Source organism: Hipposideros armiger, unplaced genomic scaffold, assembly GCF_001890085.2.
Source record: "Hipposideros armiger isolate ML-2016 unplaced genomic scaffold, ASM189008v1 scaffold_261, whole genome shotgun sequence".
In the NCBI taxonomy this organism is placed as follows: Eukaryota; Metazoa; Chordata; class Mammalia; order Chiroptera; family Hipposideridae; genus Hipposideros; species Hipposideros armiger.
Window position 1 is genome coordinate 462,798 of NW_017731611.1, and position 22,739 is coordinate 485,536.

At 47.3% G+C, this 22,739-nt stretch overlaps 2 protein-coding genes across 7 annotated transcripts in view; both read right to left on the reverse strand.

The window, feature by feature from the left end:
- Positions 1 to 12,473, reverse strand: part of BEND5 (BEN domain containing 5) — a 49,772-nt gene extending 37,299 nt beyond the window's left edge. The window contains exons 1-2 of one of the 4 annotated variants that reach the window (XM_019656522.1): positions 12,064 to 12,136; positions 301 to 458 (exon numbers count right to left, since the gene is read on the reverse strand). Coding sequence is in view for 2 of the 4 variants with exons in the window: in XM_019656521.1 (XP_019512066.1) it covers positions 12,064 to 12,289 (226 nt within the window). In the remaining 2 variants the exon portion in view is untranslated. Of the gene's footprint in view, positions 1 to 300; positions 459 to 12,063 lie in introns of all 4 variants that reach the window. The other 3 variants (XM_019656521.1, XM_019656523.1, XM_019656520.1) reach the window with 3 other exon arrangements.
- The window catches only part of AGBL4 (AGBL carboxypeptidase 4), a 1,130,159-nt gene that overhangs the window by 241,090 nt on the left and 866,330 nt on the right, over positions 1 to 22,739 (reverse strand). The gene's annotated exons all lie outside the window — the stretch shown is intronic.

Here is a 22,739-nt window from a genome sequence, read left to right on the forward strand (position 1 = left end):
AGAGAGAGAGAGAGAGAGAGAGAGAGAGAGAGAGAGAGAGAGAGAGAGAGAGAGACAGGAGGTAAGATGGTATGAGAACTTTTGAATGTGTGAATGTGTTGGGGCAAAACTCCTGGGCTAGTCCTCAGTTTGACAAGTTCAAGGGCAAATTTTGATGTGCAGCCACCAAGCTGTGCTCTGCTACCCTGAGCTGAAACTGTCGCTCAGCATCATGTGGATGTGGAGAGAAGCCATCCTTCAGCCTCACAAGACTAGGTAATATCTGAATTGAGAAGGGTCCTCAGGTCATCCCGTTCAAACCTTTCAAAATGCAGGTGAGGAAACAGGTTCCGAATGGTGACGTCTATGCAGCCATCCACGCGCCGTCAGGCCCAGGGGCGCAGGGGGAGCACGACAGGCGGGGTTCCCACTCTGGAGAACTCAGCGTTGTGCAAGGTCACAAAAATTGGTGTCAGGCCCTGAACAGAACAAGAACTCAGACCGCAGAACCAGGGTCCACAGCTTTTCCTCCTATGTCTCAGCTTCACATTTACTGAGGATTTATACTGGAAGGACCTTGTCTGTGCCCTGGGGACATAGAAAATGAGCACCCAGTGGGGGACACAAGATAAAAACCCATGAAAAAAGATGGCCAAAGACTTCCAATACTGAGTTTGAATAAGGGACGGTAACTGCTATAAGATCTTGGGCAAGGGGGATATCAGCACACCCGTGGCAGGCTTTAGAGGAGGCAGCATTTGAGGCAAGCTCCTTACTTGCTGGGTGATCTTGGGCAAGTTAAATTACTTCTCTGAGCCTGTTTCCTCCTCTGTGACTTAATTCCTACTCACAATGCCGGAATGTTGTGAAGATGATAAATCCTGTGTGTGAAGAACTTGAGCAGAGTAAATGGCACTTGGACAGTCAGTGCTCATAAAAGAATAGCCATTTAAGGACAAGAAGAATCTGGACCTCACAAGAGGGGTAAAGAATGGAAGGCAAGAAAGGAGGGCTGGGAAGACATTTAGACTGGAGGGGTTACAAGAGATCATTCAGTTACAGGCAGAAGAGAGAGGTGGGAAAGGATGTGAGGTGGTTGGAACTTACAGAATAAATGACCTTGAACATCAAGGTCAGAAGAGCTGAGCTTCAGCCTGCGGATGTGGAAAAACTAGGAGTTAGGCAACCTGGATTTCAAGTCCAGTTCTGCCTCTTGGTTGAGGTGAGACGTCAGGCACGCTGCTATGGCGGGGAGTGTCAGTTCCCTTTCTCTGTAGAAGTGGAGCTAGAACGTCTTCCTCAAGTGGGGATCAGATCAGCTGAGTAAATGGGCCTTGAAAAGAGAGTCCTGTGCAGGCAAAAACACCGTGGGTGACAGAGCTCAGCAGAGCCTGCTGCCGGCTGAGGGTCTGCTGCAGGCTTGCTCCTGGGGAGGGAGACCTGCCCAGCGTCTGGTTTGGGAAGGGCGGCACTCAGGAGGCCCCACTCCCAGCAGCTCCACCAAGGTTTCTTGCTCTTCTGTCTAACTGGAATGCGTCCCCCCTTCCTCATCAGCTTGACAAACTCCACTGAGCCTCCACTCATCGCCTCCTTCCTCTGCAAAGGTCCTTGAATAACACCGTTTCATTCAACGTCGTTTTGTTATAATGTGGATGAGATGCCAATAGGAACAGTTTCCAGTTCTGGATTAAAGAGTGAAGATGGTTGCAGAGCACTGAAAATACTAAGAACCGCTGTATTATACATCCTTTAAAATAGTGAATTTTATGTTATGTGAATTATACTTCAATTAAAAAATAGGCTACCACTGGTGGGGTGTCTACTCCTATCAGATACCACCATAAGCCTCTTCACATATACGTTACTACACCTCACATCAACCCTGCAATTAAGTATTATCAGCCAGAGTGTTTTTCACAAAACAAGAAATGAGACTCAAAGAAGACCGTTAGGCAGCCCAGATGGGAAGGAACAGAGCCAGGATTTGATCCAGGTCTCTGCCTATCAAGTCCCAGCTCTGTTCTCTCTAAACACATGCCTGGAACATGGCAGAGCCAGAGCAAACATTGCATCAATGAATGAAGGCTGGAGATGAGGGCACCCGATTCCCCAGCCTGCACTTCACAGCAGGAGACCACTTTACTCCTGCTCTCCAACCAGACCCCTCTGTCCTCAGGAAGTCCCCAGAAGGCAGCAACAATCCCCAGGCACAACAGAAGCAGATTTAGCCAGTCCTCAGGGCCAAAATGGGTTTTCTGAAAGATGAGCTGAGTGGTACAGGAAGGTCTGAAATGACAGGAGTAAGTTCCAGAAAGGACTATAAGCAGATAGCACCTCTAATCATATGCCTCCTGACCTGGGTCCTGACTGCCCTGATGCTTGGCCAAGGGAGTCTTGAGGCTGCTCTAACTACCTCCTTGAGCTAACTACCTCCTGGCCCCATCCTAAAGCACATCAGTCTCCTCCTTGACCCGTGCTCCCTGGATGAGAGCTCAGGGAGACTTGGGGGCCTCCATTCAGTGCACACTTACTGAGCCCCTATTCTGGGTTGAGCACTAGGCTAAGTGGTCCTTGTCTTTTGGACCCTGATAACTAGTCGGTACCAAGAACCCCAGCCAGAGTGCAAGGTTTGACTTCCCGGGGGAACGCTGGCTCACAGGGGGCTAACCTCTGGCCTCCATGCCTTCCTCACGCTAACCCTGAGCGGAGGGTGACGCCTCATATCCATACCTAGTCCACACAAGATTCTTACTCGTCCAATGTCACCATAAAAAGTGGAAGAAATAATTGGAAGAGGGAGGCCCAGGATCTAATAAAAACAGCCCAGTCTCTTGAATCAGGGGGTCCTGGTTTGGCTCTGCTTACATACTAACTACTCAACCTGTCTGAGTCACAGTCTCATTACCTGGAAAGTGGGGGTAAGCAACTGTTTTCCAAAAGATGGTGCATGTGAAGCGCCAAGCACAGTGCCCTTCTTGTCAGAGGTGTTCAGTCCACAGCGGCCGTTAGGCTGCCTTGTGGGCTATGTGCTTGGCTCGTATCCCATGCAGAGCACCACGGCGGGTATCTGACACTGGCAGAGATATGATGAAAGAGATGTTTGAGAAAGATTAACGTGGTAGTGGCAAGATGATGGAAGGGGTGTGAAAAGACACTGAACATAGGGTGACAAGCTATAACTCTTAACTGGTCACGACAATGAGGATGAACAGTGGTGTAGCCCATCTAAGACAGCAAGTAACTTCACAGAGTGTCCCAGTGTGGCTTTGGAGTATGATTCTGGCTTCGACTTACAGCAAACCACAGAATAAACTAGCAGTTGACTCCAAAGGATGACGAAAGCTCTCTGGTCAACCTGCCTTTGCAATTGCTCCAGGCTTAAGACCAAACAAGCAGTTTTAGTGTAAACAGAAATAAATACGTAGCCTCTGAGGAGACAGTCTTCACTGGTTCTGGCTTTCTAGTTCTTTTGTTTCCAGAGCAAAGAAAACCATCAAGGATTTGGGCATCAACTGTCTCCTCTTCCTTTCCAGGCACTATGAAGCCAGTTAACGGCATTCACCCACTCCACAAATACCGAGTAAGCACCTACCATGCACCAGGCCCTGTGCCAAATTCTTCACTAACATCACTATATTAACCCCGTAACAATTCTACTGAAGTAGAAATTGAGGCTCAAAGAAGTGAGGTGGCTTGTCTAAGACTTAAAGCCAGAATTTCAAATCACGCCTGCATGGCACTCAGGCCCTGTTCCTGTCATCTAATTATCCTACAGGAACAAGAGAAAAACTACCAAGTTGCTACAGCTTCCTCAACTGAAGTAAAGGGCACATATGTAATGGTGAGCGCATCAAGGGAACTGCCGAGGTGCCGCCGTTCTCCTGAGACCTTGCCTATGTTCTAGGAGAGTGCTGCAATAAAGTCCCAAACTGAACTAAGCAAGATACAAACATGACTGGGCACCAAACTGCTGAACTACAAGCTGCTAAAGGCTACCAAGCTCCAAATCATCTTCAAATAGTGCCCCTATTCAAAGCCATAAATGATGGTAAAAGCTGCTCTTCAAAAATATAGAAGAACTTGGTACTTGTTACTAATCTGGGAGGGAGAAACATCCCATTAACCGGGAGTGAGGGGAATGGAGAACTGGTAATAAGCAAATGATGTTCAGAAAACAGGCAGGCGAACAAGAATCCCCACGCGAGTCTGTCTTCAAAAGTGAAGACAGCCCTGAAGAATCTGCAGTATACAGTGAAAATTGAAGAGGCGCTGCCTTGTCTCCCCATTTACATATAATCATGCTGGATAATTTAAAGAATCTAACATCAGAAAGATTAATTTGGTGCGGGCTTGTTAGCTAGGATGAAATTCTGAAAGGCTAAACATAAAATGTTTTACAAAGGCTTGGTCTCGTTTTAAAAATATCTATATGCGAGTTTCAAGTTTTTCATCTGTTCAAAAATCCTGTAAAGTCTTATGTTTGCATTAAAAACAGACAAGCCACAGAGAAGACACGCATGTCACATTCTCTGGCCTATGGTGTTTGTTTTTATAAAATCCAAAGCAGGCACAATTCTCAAGTTTCAAGGGCCGTATCCAGCCAAGACAACAAAAAGAAGCGTGCCCTGCCGTGGAATGGCACAAAGACAGCAGGAGACACTAGTTCAAGGCCAGGCTCTGTGACCAATCACCCCCTCCCCACCTTCTTTCCTGGAAAATAGAAGGACTGGACTAGAACCTCAACAGGTCCTTCCAGCTGTGTGACCCCTGGCCAGCCCAGGGACCTCTTCAGTAGGGCAGTGTAAGAGCAAATGATCTAATGCCGCCAGGTGGGCACATCTGAGGAGAAATGTTCTGCGGAGGCCATCCAGAAAGGGGAAGAAGGAAGTGCCACCCAGGCTTCAGCAGGCTGCTGTGCTCTCACTCCCACTGCCTCGTGGCCTTGGCACAGGGCTGGGGCACAGACAAAACTAGGCACCTCATCCTGCTGCCTCATTTGTCCAGCTGCCCTCATGGGCTTCACCAGGCTGTTGCCAGGGTCACACAGGGGCAAAACACGGATGGAGGTGACAAGCCTTTCATGAAGACATGAAAGTTAAAGTTTAAACTTGTCTGCTCCTTACGTGTGCTTGTTCCTTCAGATCACCCCTTTCCACAAAGGGTGACACCCACAACTGAGCAAGCTGTTTTCTCAGCGACTCTTAGCCACTGTCATCCTCAACAGCCACCTATATCTAATAAGTACCTACTATGTGCCAGGCATGTATCTGTATTACCTTGCTAAATAACATAGTGGGCAAGGTGATCAGTATCTCCACGTTAGGGATGAGCACCTGAAACTCAGAGAAGTGAAGCCATTTCCCTGAGGTCACACAGCTTATAAGTAGTCGTCACGATTTGAACCCAGACTGTCTGACTTCAAAGCCTATATTATTTCAGTGAACACTTCTTCTTCCCATTAAGGAAGTGACCTAGAGGTCACGAAACCAAATTCTCTCGTAGGGCAAGCATCTATTCCAGAATACCCCTGACCTGCCCGCCACCTCGGGGGACAGGGAGCTCCTCAACATGCTGGAGTCCCTTTCCGTCCCTCATCTGCTCTCCCTGCTGTTGCCACAAGGCTCCCACCAATCCCTGTGAATTCCATTCTCTGGACCTAACTCTGCTTTCTGGACCCCAAAGAGTAGGTCTGATCCATCCTCCACCGGGGCAAAACTCAGACATTGAAAACAACAAAATACATCCCACGCAAATTTTTTCTTCTCTTGCTTACATAGCATTTAGCAGTCCTAGCCTATGTCTCGCCAGTGAGCTCAGAGGAACAAACCGTTGTTGAGTAGTTAAAAGAAACAACAACGAGCCTAGATGTGAAATCCAAAGACCTGCCCCCTCATTCAGCTTCCAGGACGCCCATCTCTTCTGGTTATCACCTGATACCACTTCTTCCCAGTCACCTGTCTTGGGCTCTACTTTTCACTGAGCTCTTAGAAGCCGGTGTTCTGACGCCTCCTGCCCTGGGTGCTTCTCTCACTCTGAACTCTATCCCACTGTGACCTTCCCCTTCCCCTGGGTAATGACTTCCACACTGGGGTCTTCAGCCCAGCTTCACAGTGCTCTCCAGAACCTCGGCCCACATGCCTGACTGCTCCCCTGGAGAATCTGCCCAGATGTCCCGGGCACGGGCCCCTAAGATTTAACATGTTCCCAACTAAACCCATCACCTCCCCTTCTAGGAAACTATCCCCATGGAGAGGGGATGCCAAGATGGCATCCTCAGCACATATACCACCACCGCCAGTCGGCTGCCAAGCCCCATGGGTTCACCTTCCTTCACACGTCTCAGATCCATCATCACCATTGCCACCTTGGCTTAGGTATCTTCCTTTTGGACTGAACTGGCTCACACTTTGCCACAAGCCTTGTGCATGTGGGAAGACTGCCCACTGCCTGGCACTGATAGTACCCACAGAACAATTGGTTGAGCAGCTCTCTTCTCCTGGGATAACAAGAAGCCCCGTCTCACAAGGCTGTATACAGAGTCTATGGCAATTCCTAGCATTTCCTGGAACCTGGTGAGTCCTTACTATTTAGTAAGTTAGTCCTTTAAGGTGAAAAACAGTGCCTATTCCTGCTGTGTTTCCCTCCAGTACAAGGCTGACCACCTAGTATAACCCAATATCTGCAGAATTTAATTGAACCAGAGAAAACTTCCTCAGGGTATGTATGCTTTGCTGGTAAGCATTTTACAACGTAACATACACACATCTCTCTCTAAGGAGCTTTTAAGACAGAGCAGGTAGGCACAGTAGAAAGGGGATTTATCTTGGAGTCAACTATCCGAGTTTGAATTCCACTTTTCTGGAATGTTTTTAAAAATAAAAAACTAGTGTGTTCTTGAATAACAAAACACCACAAAATAGAGCAAGACCTCAGCTTGCCTGGGGCATTTTTTCCTTTCATCCTGTGTACCAGAGCTCTGAAGTACTCTGGGACACATACCATTTAGTTGTAACAAATATGTGGTTTTTGAACAAGACTGAACTTTCAATGGTTAACATTTCAGTAGAATCGGCAACAGATGACAGCAGGCAAGTTCCAATCTTAGATGTCAAAGCCTAAATTAAAAGTTTTTACTTGCCTTTTTTTTTTAAAAAAAAAATAAATCCTTTTGTTGGCAGTCTCCCACTGATGACATGCAACAATCTTTGCATATGAAATCGGCCAGTCCCCTGCTCCGCTGCTAACTTTGTAGACATTCCAAAGCATTTCTGGAGCAAGTGATCTATTTGGACTGACAATGCCAAGCTGGGACCTGAGCCCTGAATGAGCTAAAATTACCAAAGCAAGAGGAACGTGGCTTTGGAAGCTATTTCCCCCCAGTGTGGGGTTTCTTCCAGTCAAGGGAGTGATAAAGAATGTTGACTTTTTCCAGATGAACAAAGTTGAATGAAACCTCAAAATCCCACTACAGGTTTCTGTTCTGGAAAACAAGTGGCCGCCACATAGGTTTCTGTTCCCTTGACTTCCTCTCCCCAAGCCTAAAAAACGCACCTGTCTTCCCAAAGTTCCCGAGTGCAACATGGGCTGACAGGTGAGGACCCTGTGCCGGGCGGGCACTGCAGATACACAGACACACAGACGAGGAAGACAGGCCCCGGTCGTGGAGGGGGCCGCTGCCTGGTAGGAAGGCAGGCACGTTCACCACTGCTCAAAACAAGGCGCAAAATGCTAAGGTCCATAGGGAAGCAACCAGTAAAGTAAATGGGGAGCTCCAAGGAGGGAGTCACCCTTGGTGGCAGAGGGGAGAACAGGAGACGTCCCTCAGGCAGGTATTGTGTCCACTCCTCTGTCACAGCCCTCAGCTCCTGGGACCACAAACATGTCACATGTCTGCCTTCCCCACTGGAAGGTGAGCTATGTGGGCAGAGGCCCCATGTCAGACAATGATTAATCCATCTTGGTTGGCTCAAAGAGGCACCTGAGGGTATGTTCTCAAGATGGCGAGAAATACCGCAGATCTAGGGGAGGGGAGGAGGTTGGGTAGAGCTGGGGAAGTGAGGTGGGGCTGGGGCTGTGGTGGAGGCTGGGCTAAGAAGCTGGTTTCGCTCAGTAGGCAACAGGGAGCTGCGGGCAGCTCTAAGGGCAGTGAGTTGACTAAGACTGTGTTTTAGAAGATTTTTCTGACAGCAATCTGGAGAACAGGCTGGAGACAGGGTGAGCGCCTGGGAGACTGCTGCACTGGTGTGGATGAGTAAAAGCTGGCGGACGCCCGGAGGCAGGCAGTGGCCAGAGCTGGAACAGAGGGACTTAGGTGAACTGCGGAGCCCACCTAGAACTGGTCCCTTCTCTGCTCCCCTGTGCCTGGCTTCTCCCTGTATTTCGCACTGACGCTGGGCACACAGGCTACATACTCCGAGTATGATGCCCGTTTCTTCTTCATCATTCTGCCCCCGACAGAAGCCTTACACAGCAGGGCCTAAAAAGTTAGCACTTGTCTCCCCTGGGTCCTGCTGCATTTCAATCCCAGTTCCTCAGACGTGTTGGTACACTGGTGTGTTCGCTTGCTACAGCCCTGGGCCTGGCATATAGGAAGGAGTAAGGAACACTGGACACAAAGGGGGTAGTTAGCACACCTGAATAATAATACTACAGCAGAGGTGCCTGGATACAACAGCACAGAATCAAGCCTGAGCCTAGAGAAACCAGTTCTGACCCTGTAAAAAACACAATATTCAATGCCGTGAGCCCCAGTCGCAGGCTGGATTGCAATTAGAAAATGGTGAGCTCTCCGAATGGGTAGCTCTCACTTTCAAACCTGGTCGGCAAATAAATGAGAGGAAGGAGAGGCCACAGTGTGAGGGTAAGCCAAGTCTTGAGTTACGTGGACTTGCCACGACGGACGGGGGCTCCTTTGAGATTCCCTCAAGAAAATGACAAGTGAAGGACGGAGGAGGGCAAGGTGTGTGTGCTGCGTGGGAGGGAGGCTGGGAAGAGGGGAGAAAACTCAGACTGAAACTGTCCTCTGATTCGAAACCCGCCTTCAGCTTGTAAAGCCTCATGGACAGTGCTTCCATTTCCCTTCCTTCTTTTCAAGCAGGCTGCGTGGCTCATGGGAACATCAGCTACTTTACAAGGGAGATTGCCAGGTGGGGGCCTGACACGGGGAGACGGGGTCCAGGTCTGGCTTTGCCATTTATTAGCTGAGCACTGCAGGCAGGTCTCTGGGCCTCAGTGTCCTCAGCCACAAGCTGCAAACAATAAGACAGGGTCACAGGGGGGGCTGACAAACATGGTGCACAGGCGCATGGTAAGACTGAACAAAAGGTGGCTGTTTTTCCTTGAGTAAAATCACAGTTTGGAGAGAAAAGGGCTACCCTAGGGTCTGACACACACTAAAATCATGGTGTTAACTACCATGGGCTGGAAAAGCGCAGTCCCACGGCAGTAGGCTCTGACCTTTCCTGAATGCAAGAAGAAGTGCTTGAAGGCAGCTCTGGGTTGGCCTGGGAAAATAGGGAAAAGGCTCAGCAAAGTGACACACTTCTCACCAAAAGCCATCAGGCGGCCCTGAAAGTGCCTCTGAAACCATGCTGTTGGTACCAGACGTGGATTAATTACTCATGGCTAATTCACAAACATAAAGCCATCTCTGCTCCCTGCCAGGGATCAGGTCCTCACATTTGGTGCCACACACAGTGGTATGTGCATCTAGGCAATGGCAGAAGATCAGCTCTCTAAGATGTCACCACAAGCAATTCTCAGAGCTACCTTGTTTGACTGAGTCAGGATGGGGCTGCAAGACACGCAGGAAAGTTTTTCCAGGATAAATGAAGTCCCAATCCCACCCTGGCCCTTCCAATCAGCTCTGCAGCCAGGGCAGGGCTCCAACTTAAAAATTAACCAGCTGATTGGAATTCAAAGTGTGGTCTAGCCAACCTGAAGTGTTTCTTTCGTTTCTTTTTCTCCCCCCTTTCTCCTCCCAAGATAAAAAACAAGAGAGGTGGGGGAAAGCGCTTTGCGACTCACTTTGCTCAAACTGGCGCTTCACTTCTCTGGATCTACTCTGTCAATTTCCAGATGTTGCCTTAGTTTTTTAAATAACCCCAGAGATTTGTCAATATTCTCATTTGGGGGGAATGAATTGTCTATAGTTTCAAAATTCATGGTCCTCAGACCAATAACTACATGTGTCTTACTTAAGAGGGCTTCCACTGATCTTTAAAATCAGTCAGTGGGGGGCTGCCACCTGCCTGAGCAGCCTCTGAGCAGTGCTTGAAGAGCCAAGTACGGTGTTGATGTTTGCTGAGTGAACAAATGGATGAATGGACAGTCTCTAAAAGAGGAACACAGCCCTTACACACTAAGATACCTACATACCTCTGACTCCTTCTGACCTACATCACTTCCCCTCTCCTAAGGCCCTTCCAGATATAGGAGGAAATGCAATCATCAAGTAGCATGCTTTCTTTTCTTCTAGCCAAAGGGAAGCTAAGGTTATAACCTAGTTACAACTTCCTCAGGTCTACACTCTTGGGGAGTTAACTCCTAATTCCCCCCCTCAGGTTATTAAAAGTAAGCAAACAAACAAAATAAAACCTAATCAGTCACAAATGTTTCCCTTTTCTATTATACACACTTCCCCCTCATTCGGCTTCACTGGCCCCAGGTGTTGAGAGAGGATCTACCCCCTGTGCCCCAGGGCTGGTCCAGGTGGAGAGGATACATTCTGTCAAAAAGGGCCCCAGGTGCTGATCAGTTTCCACTCCTCAACTCCCGCAGACCTCGTACTTTCCAGAGGCAACATGAGGTGGTGGAAAGTCACACATGAGCCAGAGCTCTGATGTCTTGCTAATTTGCCAGGGGACCCTGGGCAAGTCACTCCTCTATTTCTCACCAGTTTCCTGCTCTGCCAAATTTAAATATGATACATGCTGGATCTATCTGTTAGGCTAAGTGTGAGAAGGCAAAGGAAGTTGGAAAAAAACAGGAAAGGGCTCAAAACTACAAAATACTGGCAACAGTTTCATTCAGTTCCTAACCCCTGGTCCTCCCTTCCATGTGGAGGGCAGGATGGCTGGCTGTGTCTTGCCCACTCTAAGGTACACTCTCCTTACTAGCAGCAGCTAAAAGGCTGCTCCCCAAAACGGAAGTGATACTTCCCTCTTCCTCTCCCGTCTAGACCCAAGCCTCCAACAACTAGCTGGGAAAGGGGATCCACGGACTTCCCTTCCCAAAGGGAAAGGTGCCCCAGCACGGCCAAGAGAACTTCGTGCAGGAGACTGGAGGGGGAGGGGCTGGCCCATCACCAGCTTCATTCCAGTATCCTCATCTGTCAAACGGGGATGAGGCCGCCTGCCTTGCCTATTTTTCAGGACCCTGGGAAAGCAGGACCGGGAAGTCAGATCTTATCCTTACCTACAAACTCTTTCCCGGGGGATTCAAAAAGGGCGTGGAGGCTGAGGGATACTGAGGGCCACTACCCCCTTAGCCCCACCACTTGGCCAGGGAGGGGCTGGAGAGAGTGCTGCCCAGTGGTCAAGGCCACCTCATCCTGGCCAATGATGGCCAGGATGAGACAAGGATGTCATAGCTTCCCTCCGTGAAGAGGGACTCCCACCTAGGAGAGTCTGACAATATCCGCCTTGCCTCCCACTCCCAGGAGGTACCAGGGCCTTAAAGGGAGAGAGGCAGATGGCCAGAGAAACTTAGAGAGACCGAAGGAGCAGAGAAAAGAAAGTCAGTGAGAGGTGACCAGGAGGTGAGAAGCAGAGGAAGTACAGGCAGGCAGGGAGAGAAACGGAAAGTGAAGAGACAAGAGCCGGGAGAATGGACTGAAACAGAGATGGAGACAGACTGACAGCGCGGGAGTGTCGGGGAGTCGGGAAGACAAAGGGGACCACCCGGTATTTTTAACTGGTCTGGCCTTTTAGAGACACCCCGTTCCCCAAAGAAAAGCCCAGGAGGCGGGAGGAGGCCGGCGCAAGCAGTGGCTCCCCCCGGACCCCTCCGCCCAGGCGCCTGGCCCCCTCCCCGGGTCCCGGCTCCCACCCGGGTCCCACCGTCCTTCCCGGCCCGCTCGCTCACCTGCCAGCGCCAGGATCTGGGCCTTGTGGAGCAGCAGCGCTCCCCAGTCGCGGGGGGCGCGCGGGGGGCTGTCGGGCCCGGCGCCCAGCTCCTCTGGGCCCCGGTACACGGCGTACACCTTCTGGTTGTCAAAATCCAGCCGCGAGCGGGGACTGAAGTCGCGCACGCACGACACGGGCAGCGCGTAGCAGACGTTGTCCTCCAGGAACCGCACAAAGGCGTACATGGTGGGCGCCGGGGGCGGGCCCCTGTTGGGCAGGTCAGCCCGCGGGGCGGGCACGGAGGTGGGGACCCAGCGGGGGGCGCGAGCCTCGCGGCCGGGCCGGGGGGCGGGGCGGCTCCCCGGGCCCCGGGGTCCCCCCACTGTTATTGTTCCTGAAAGCACCGCTCTGCCAATCGGCTGCTCTGGCCTGGGCGCGGAAAAGAGAGGGAGGGGAAAGGGGGACGGGGGGCCGACGAGGGGGGTTTGGAAGCGCACCGCCACTCGCAAAGTCAGACCCGAGCAATCACAGCCGGAGCGCGTTTCGAGTAGCAAGGGGAAAGGGCAGAGAGATTGAATTGCAATAATAATAATAATAATAAATAATAATAATAATAATAGCATTGCAGGAAAAAATGCATTGACTAAAAGTCGCGTCGCGCTGCTGGCAGGAGTATATTGCTTCAATAATCCCGCTGCAAAACAAATTGCATTGCAACAAAACTGTATTGCAAAGGAGGGGAGAGAGTGTGAGAGAATGAATGTGTGTGTGTGACAATCTTGTTTGGATCTTAACTGTAAACTTGCACTTGCAAGCGAGCAAAATTTTGGAGTGTTTCAAATCATTTTAGCCACGCCTCTCAGCCCCTTTAGTTTGCTTTTCTTTTCTTTTTTGCAAAACTGCCAGCTCCCACTGTGGGGAGGGTCAGTCAGCCAGAAACGCTCCACCAGAGCTGCCAAACTAGTTCTGAGCAGAACTGGGGCTTATCTGGGATTTCCAGTTGGACCAGCCGGCTGCTGTGGTGGAAGGTTTAAGGGCTGCTCTCAGCCAGAGCAGCAGGGGTGCCCCTCTCCCCTGTAGCCTTCCTCCATGGAAGCACACCTCCACACCACGCCTGTTCTGAACGGGGACCAGTTGGAATGCAGTGGGAAGGGGAGGAGTGCTCTAAGGAAGGCTAGCCCAGGGCTAGCTGCACATTTCTGGAGCATCTTGAGTTCAGGGACTTTGGAATAGCAGCCTTAGCTCTGTCCCTAATATAGGCAGAAGAAATAAATCCTGGAGAGTTTGGGGTCCCCCCACCCGGAGTCATGCCATGAACAGGAGCTGAAAGAGGGCCAACGGGGCTCACATTCATAGGAACCCCATCCCACATCAAAGGGGGTCAGCACCCTCACACTGATGCCTCTGAGAGGGTGGGCTTTGTATCACATATGGCTACTTATATCCCCATTGCGTAGCCCAGACCTTGTACTTGGTAGGGACTCAATGAATTTTGGGTGAAGAATGAAATAAAAACCCACATTCACCCTGTCATCCAGTCATTCATTCATTTATTCAAGCAACCACTACTCATTGGGCACACACTACATGCCAGGTGCTGGGGTAGGCAGTGGTGGTAGAGCTTAACAGTCAGGGCACACACCTGGATTCCTCGCATGTTAGACAGTGTATCAGAACTTGGGTCTCGATGGGAGATTCCGGTGCCAAAATTAGGTCACTGTATGAATAACACGCTTTCCCTGTCCTCCAAACCCTTACAATCTGGTCTGGGAGTATTAAAAAAGTATAAGTAATTATGTTATAGGGAGAAAAGTGTTCTCATAGAGGAGTGCTTAATGGAGTTGGCAGATTCAATTCAATGTTATATTTTTTTAAAAAATCATTTTAATGAACTCAACCTGTAAGAAAAACAAAATAAATGCATCAAAATGTTGTTTCTAGTAGTGGTGGGTGATTTTGTTTTCCTTTGTGTTTTACATTTATAAATTCATATTTTATTTTCCACAATAAGCAGGTATTACTTCATAATCAGAAAGCATTAAACATTAAAAAAAAAAGCACGGTGCTCACATTTCTGATCAGCTACATTAATGATGAAGTAGATAACCCCACCCTCCCAATTATTGTACTGTGATTTGGGGAGTACATTTCACAGGTGAACCCCATCAACACATACCTCCCAGATCCAAATGGCCAGGTCAGATCAAGTCCCCCTAAACCAAGCCTCTAGTACATAAGCAGTGACAGTCAGACATGACCATGAATTGTCCTGATGCACATGGTGGTCCTATGTTGCCCCACACACTTGTGGATTCCAGCAAATTTACCTTCATAATTATGATTTCTTTGGACTGACATTAAGTGAGATTTTATTTTAAGAATGCATTCCTATGATCATCAAGGGGAAGTAATGTGTAGCAAGATCTCTGACTTCTGATAATTCACAAGATGGATCGTGCAGAGTTGGCCATATTTAATGAAAGTCCATGAAGCTCCAAACTATGTTTGCAAAATAATCTCAAGTAGCACCATGGCCAACCGCCTATCCCACCTAAAAGAGGGTAGCCCTAAAACATATGTTATCAATCTCATCACTTACCGCTGTCCCGGACACAGTATACTCTAGACACATTAAACTATCTGACATTTCCCAGGATAGCATGTCTTATGAGGTCCCAAGCCTTTGTGTTTGCCCTGCCCTCAAGCTGGGAAGTCCTTCCTGCTGCAGTGCATGGTGACCTCAACTTGCCCTGAAGACCAGCTCAAATGTCATCTCCTTTGTGAAGCCTTCTTTAACCACTGACTCCTCAAGCACAGGCTGTCTCTTTCTACCATTTTGTCCCAGCACCTTTGATCATTCCTCATTAAAATAGCTCTTTGAGGGGTGACAAACAGGCTGAGTAACCTCAGCATCCCACCTTCCTAGCACAGGGCTGGAGAGTAAATGCTTATAGAACAAATGCATTAAAGACAGACACAGAAAGCATGAATAGCAAACCTCTTGCGTGGATTTTCTGACTATTTGTCCCTTCTTTTCAGAGTTGGAGCGGAATCCCAACTCTGTCTTTCTTATTCCCGGTGACCAAAGGGTGGAACACTGGTTGCATTCCTTGTGAAATAGACACATTCTTGGACATATTAACTACCACTGCACACTCAAGTTCAAACAGATTCCCCACCCAAGTCAGTGTAAATCATTCTCATAAGGGGGCAGTTCCATTTCCCAAGAACCCAGAAAAAAGAAAAGAACAAACAATGACATGGCTGCCAATAGTTAAACCAGATTCAAATACATTTGGCATGTAGGTGTGGAGAATGGATTCCAGAGAGGATGTGGCAGGTACAGGAAACTCAAAGAAACACCCTTGGGCAGCCTAAGAGAAACTGAGCCAGAGTTTCTGCTTCCTGTGTGACTCTCTCAGTCAGTCTTTTAACACAGCTTCATGGAGAGCCTGCTAAGTGCTTCTTCTGCCCTAGTGAAAACTGAGCCAGGTACCTCTTTGACCCAGAGCATAGCCCCAGACTTGACACATACCCAAAACTCAAGATGTTGATGATTTATTGATTGACAAGTAAAGACAGTTCAAAAGTACAGATTTCAGAGGTAGTTACAAATGTCAAGTTCAACTAAATCATGGTTGAATCCCCTCTTCAATATCCCTGCCAAATGCCCATCCAAACACCTGTTATACAGTTCCAATGTCAGGAAGTTTACCACCACCCTTAACTTTTGGATACTCCTGACTGTTAGAAAGGTCTTTCTTACTTACACTGAGGCAGAATCTTATACCCTTTAGCTTATACCCTTTAGCTCTCACCACCAAGGGCCTCATGTCAGCCCTTTAGATATGGGAAAACTTAGGATCCTGCCTTCTTAAGATCTGTCCAGATAGCTTCACCTCCTTCACCCATCTCTCCTCCTATGACCTGGATTCAGTGATAATCATTGTGGTATCCACTTTTCCTCCAAAGCGTACTTGCATGTCAAGCATGCCAGGCACTGAGTATCTATGATCTCAATTAATTTCACACAGAACCCTTGAAATAGGTCTTATTAACCCCATGGTAGAGTTAAGAAAATTGAGACTTATGGCAAAGCGGTTTGGCGCTGGGGAGTCCTGGAAGGCTTGGGGTTGTATTTGCATTTTAGACCTTTAGACTAGAAGCAATGTGGGGGACGGTTTGGAGGGGAGGCAAGACTGGGCAGTGGGAGGCCTGTGAAGAGGCTGACTGTCCTCTCCCAGCCGTGCCCCTAACTCCCTCTTTCTGTGGGCCAAATGTGCTTTGCCTCTCATCCAAGTCATTTTAATGGAGCAGAAAACGTACACATCTGGGGCAGCTTTGCAACTGTGTCTCCATTGTGCTTTCCTGTTGAGCTCTGCAGAGCCCTGGGTTAATGTCAAGCTCCGGCAGTGTAGCCAGCTGAAGCTTGTTCGGTGGCAGCTGCGGGACTTGTGTTTCATATTACTTCATGGAATTCTCAATGTACTTTGCAAAACTATTTTAAGGAGACCTGGGTTCTGTGAATTTTTAAAGCAATTGGAGCGTGTCTTTTTAACCTCTCCGCTAATAACTGACCACATTTTTTCATGGTTTGCCTCTTTTTCCTGTGCTATATTATTTTTGACTTTTCAAGTATTTGCTTTTTAAATTTTTTACTTATTTTTTTTTTAAATTGTGCCCAGAAAAGTAACTTGCTGAGCTATGAGCTCAGGGCCACTGTCTTCTCAGGTTGGTTTAAGGAAAAGATGATACATGGTCAGGAGGATCTGGAACTGTTGGAAGGCGCGTGGTGGCCCTTGCCCTGAGCTGCGGGCTGTCACCCCAAAGCAGGGGCATCAACCCCATGCATCCATGTGAGCCGCTGATCATGAAGTCTGGTTGAGTTTGGTTGTAGGGTTTGGGGTAGGGGAAGAATGGGGTAATAGAGAATTGAAAGGAAGGGAAGAGATGCGTTCTGTGCTGAATACAGGCTCCTGGCCAGTGACTATTGCCTGGAGTTAGACAGAATGCCAACTTGTCATGTAGGTAACAGCTTGGAAGGCTCAAGGAGTGTTGGCTTTGAACTCAGAACAGGGGTTCAGTCCTGACTTTGCCATATCTTTGCTGTGACTTCAGGCAAGACAGTTCACCTCCTTGAGCCTCAGTTTTCTTACCTGTAAAGTGAGGCTATTGATACACATCTCCTGAAGGCACTGTGAGAATCAGGGTGGGAGTTTCTGACCCTCTCCGTGTACCAGGAGCACCTGTACCTTAAAAAATATCCCACTCCGCTGAGCGCCTCTGAGTTGGAAGATTTTCAGGTAACACGCTAGTTATATAAGAAATGTTTGACAAGGCATAGATATTATTTTCAGGGAAAATAGGACTCGGCGATATCCATGTAACCTCTCTGAGGCACAATTTCTTCATCTGAAACATGACATACCAATGTGAAAAGAAGACAGCATGTTGTAATCTTGGGCCCTGGATCCAAATCCCAGCCCAATAAATAAGTAAGGCCTATCCTTACTAAGTGTGTGGCCACGGACATGTTTTTTAATCTCTCCAAGCCACATTTTCTTCATGGAAATAGTAATCCATACAACTTTATAGGGTTGTTATGGGCATTAAATGAGAAAATCCATGTAGAATGCGTGGCACAGTGCCTAACACATGGTTAGTTTTCAATAAATGATAGTTGCTATTATTGCTATTTTTAAAAAAACTTTATAGGGGAACAGTGTGTTTTTCCAGGACCCATCAGCTCCAAGTCAAGTTGTTGTTTTCAATCTAGTTGTGGAGGGCACAGCTCAATGGCCCATGTGGGAATCGAACTGGCAACCTTGGTGTTATGAGCCTGTGCTCTAACCACCTGAGCTAACCGGTCACCCCTATTATTGCTATTAACATGATTATTATAGTTATTATTAGTTATTATACCCGTGCTGAGTGAGGATAAGGTACCCAATAAATGTTCATTGAATCAAATTGAATATAATGATCTCGACAACATTGATAATTAATTATCCAACAAGCACCCTGGCATGCTTCCAGACAGGCTTTAAACCAGAGCCTGTGGGCACAGGTCATAGTCACCAAAGAAACTGTCACATCTCACATGTTTCAGAGCCCCTGAGGCTACCGGCCTCGCCCTAACTTGCAGCAAACACTTTCAAGATATTGTGTTTAAAGCCATTCATTCTTTCAAACTGGCTTCATTAAGTATTTTCTCAGGAAAAATAAAAACCTGCATATATTGTATAAAATATAAAATGCAGAAGCATTTATAGCAACCAGAATCTCATAAATGTGCATCTTGGCTTGATGTTCAGATCAAGGAGACCATGGTCAAGTTCAACTAATCCCATTTCAGCTACGTTATCATCTCATGTGGGTCACAGGCAGGAGGTAGTCATATGAATGATCCGAATCCAAGAATTTCACTCCAGGGAAGTAGAGTTCTCCCTCTGTATCTGCGGGGGGATTGGGTTCAGGTCTCCCTGGGGATACCCAAATCCGTGGCTGTGTAAGTCCGTTATAGAACACAGCATAGAGCAATGCACACAGTCGGCCCTTCACATCCAAGAATTCCCAACCGTGGATTGAAAATACTGTTTTCTATCCAAGGTTGGTTGAATCTGTGAAAACCCTTGGATATGAGGACTGACTGTATATTCTCTACATCAGCAACACAAAGCAAATGAATTCCCAGTGGAGGAAGACCAAAATAAGTTTATGAAGAGAAGAGATTGTCAGAAGGGAACAACATGTAAATTGGTTTTAAAAAAGAAACAAAAAAATTGTCCGCCCTTGGAAGAACACAACTTGCCTCAATTACAAATTTCAGTTAGGGGTCCACTGGTTGTAGAAGCTACCTCTGGTTTTCTTTATTAAATTAATTAATTCTATTATTTATTTTTATTTTTTTTCAGCTAAAATGTCACTTCCTCAGGAAAGTCCTCCCTGTCTTCCTCCTCCCATTCCACTCCACAGGCTAGCTCGGGTCCCTGGTGCATATTTCCATAGCTCCTTATATTATCCTTCATGGAGGTTATCATTGTGTGTAATACACATATTTTATTATTGTCTGTCTCTGCCATTAGATCAAAAACTCCACTGGAAAAGAGACCCTGTCTTTTTCACTGTTGTATCCTGGCGCCTTGCCTGGCACATGGGAGACTATAAACAAGAACTTGTTGAATGAGTGCGTGTCTGAAACATAGACCCTGGAGGACAGGAAAGCCCCTGAAGGTGAGGAGGGAGAGGTGTCCCAACAGCTTTATTTTGTCCCTCTGTGCCTGAGCTTCTGCTTGTGAGTCTCTCTGTTTCTGGGCCTCCACCATGTATGGCTTCCACAACTTGGCCCCCAAATCATAAGAGCCCCTTTTGTAGAGTTCCCTTAGCATCACCAGACAGGTTCACATTTTCAAAATGTTTTTCTAAATATAAAGAGAGAACAAAGTAGAATAATTACAGAAAAATGCACACAGCAGGAAAAGTCATGTTGACACTCACACATAGTTGCCACACACTAATACCAATAATAATATAATAGAATCAAGGACCTCACTGACACAGTCCCCGGGCCTCTCAGAAACAAGATGGCGACTCCACCTCACCCTACAAGGCCAGGCTTCTTTTGTATCTTGCTGTTGGCTGGAAATCATTAACTCTCCAATCCCCTACGCAGTTAGGGTGACTGCTGCCTCATCGTAGTCGTCTGATAATTTCAACATCATTTGGGGGGGTAACAGGATGATGATATGAATCTAGGCATTCACCTTCATTCAAAGACCCATCTGCTAGGTCTCTGGTTACCATCTCTGCTCACCTCAAGCACCCTGAGGCTCAGAATGTCTGCACTTTAAGGTCCTCATAGACCCAGAGCACAGCCCACGTTGTCATTGAGGCTTTTGTTTGATAACTCTGGGCTGCCATTCTGAGCACAAAAGGGAACGTTCATTCAGAGGGTTAAGTCATCTCAAAGGCACACAGGAAACCACGAACTGATTTTCTTAACAACGTCTCCTCACCACACCATAAATTCAGGACCTAATCAGAGGAAAGGGATGAAAATGGAACTAATAATCATTGATTTCCATGATAGGAACTATACTGCATGTTTTACATATTAGCTCCTTTAATCTTTTCAAAACACCTCATGAGGTCAGTACTGTTATCTCCATTTTCTCTGTTGAGGAAATTAAGACTCAGAGAGGTGATAGAAGTTGTTTACAGTCACATAGGGAAGACTTGAACCTGGGCTTCCTGAACCAAAGCCTGTGTTTCGAGGGCTATGTGGACATAGGCCTTATACCTCAGAGTTTCCTGAGGCAACACGCAGCTGAATTGACTGGGATTTAATCCCCTCTCCGTTTTTCCCAGGGGTTTGACTCCCCACTTGGAAATATGAGAACCAGAGCTTATGGGAAAGTGTATCTATCATTCCAAGCATCCCTAGCTTGGGCAACCAATGATTCCGTGGACACTGATGACTTGACTCCATTTTCTGGGGTTTCTGAATCATGTCCTCCTTACTCCAGAGACTGAATTTCTCAAGCACGCTGAGGTTTCTAGCTGTTAAAGCAGATTTCTAGTCTTACACCCTCTGTTGGTGGCCAGAGACTTGGAACTTGTTGGGAATCCCCTGTTGCAGCCTGGCCTGGGTGGAAACTCCTCTGAGCCAGAACAGAAGAGGATTGGAGAGCCCCAGTCAGTGAGATCTACTCCCCCCACCTCGTGCCCTTCATTCTTACCCTGCTATTACCCTGCTTGAAGGAACAAGAGTATAATGGGTATTATACTCTTATTATAAGAATATTCTTATAAGAGTATAAGAATAGGCATAATGGCAGTGAACCTCTTGGAATGCTGACGTCATGCCAGGCTTTACAGACATTTCTCATTTAATCCTGAAAACCATCCTAGGTGGTAGGTACTATTAGTGTTAGCTTCATTCTAAAGTTGAGGAACTGAAGGTATGGCATAGGGATGTTAGGTAACTTGCCCAAGGTCACACAGGAGTAAATGGTGGAGCCAGGATTCAAACTCAGGCCATTTGACTCTAGAGCTCCAACCCCAGACTTCTACCCCAATTCTGACTCCCTCTGAGTCTGACTCTTGGCTCACTGACAGCAATCTGTGCCCTGCTAGCAAGGATGGGGGAATGATGAGGCATGCATCCTCAAAGGGTCACATGCTGATTCTCTAGGGATGTCCAGGTCACCTTGATTGGTCCAGGTGAGACCCTGGCAGGCACTGTCTCAAAAAGCACCCTGGAATTCACTGATATTTTCACCCTATGTTGTTGTGGGTGGGGATATATTAGATTCAATCCACAGTATAAAGAAGGCCGTCTATTATTTACTCAAAACCAATTTATTTATTAATAGTAGCACAATAGGGCCACCTATCATGCTAATCAAAAAAGTCCTTGACTTCTAAGTTTGTACATTATGATGGAAAAATGACTCATATATGCAATATACAACACATTTTCTGTTGGTATTTCTTTTTCATATACTCATATCCCATTAGTGCTGGTGGTTGGAAAACTGGAGGACAGATTTGGAAAACCCTATCCCCTTCTTGACCATCAGGCATACCTCTATGATCATGGAAAAGAAATGGCAAGAATGGAGGAAAAAGAGATGTTAAGAGTGAGGCATCTTATTTTTTTTTTCTAAAACATAGGATGGACGGGAGGAAGGCACACAAGGGTAGCTGAGACTCTGGATGAAGTAGCTGGGGCAAAGTTTAACTCAACTGGTAGCAGAGTAGGTAACTGGTGGGGACACCCCCCCTCCCTGCTAAAGCATCCTGCCACATTGCTGGTCCATCACATGGTCTCTGATCACTGAGCTCTGCTTCTGGCTCTGGGACCCATTCTGGAGAGGTGGCATGGCACAGAAGAGGTTACAAGACAAAATGAAAAGTGAAAAGTGCAGAGGCTTTGAACTCAATTTGGGTTCAATTACTGCTCCATTACCAATTTACTATGGGTTCTTGGGCACATCTCTGACTCTCAGGTTTTTCAACTGTCCAATAGAGTTTTATAAGGTTGTCATGGGGTCTAACCGACTATGCACGTAAAGTGCCTCACAGGCACAATGCCTCACACACAGTAGGTTCCCAAAACCATCAGTTGTCTTTTTCATTCTCATTTTCTGAGAGAGTCTCTAATTACCTTTTCTCTTTAGGAGGTCACAGGGTAATGACAAGGATAATGCCCAGAAGCCAATTATTTTTGAGGGGCGCGTCTCTCCCCCACTCTCCCTGAAGGCTGGGCAGTATTACTGCAGAAATGCCACCCAGCATCCTTTTGTGGCCAACACCGGGGGGTCAGTATGCCTTGATTAAGAAAGCTGGAACCTTAGTAAGAGCTGTGCTTCTATGAAGTTTTGGGACTTGAGGTTGGGGCTTTATTGTCTGTTTTTAAAATCATGTTCAGCTTTTGTATATTTAAAACATGCTTTTGGAACTGTGAAACAGTGATCTCAATCATAAAAAGGGATGAATTATGTTATGCATTTCTGTTCCCATTTCTGGGTTCTTTTTTTTGTCTCCTCATATGAATTTTTCTGTGATGCTCTGCTTTATGTCCTAACTCATCTGGATACTAGCTGTGGAAGTTTGGGCAAGATTCTTAACCCCTGTCGGACTGCCTTACTCATTCATTCATTCATTCATTTACTAATGAACTATTTGTTGAGG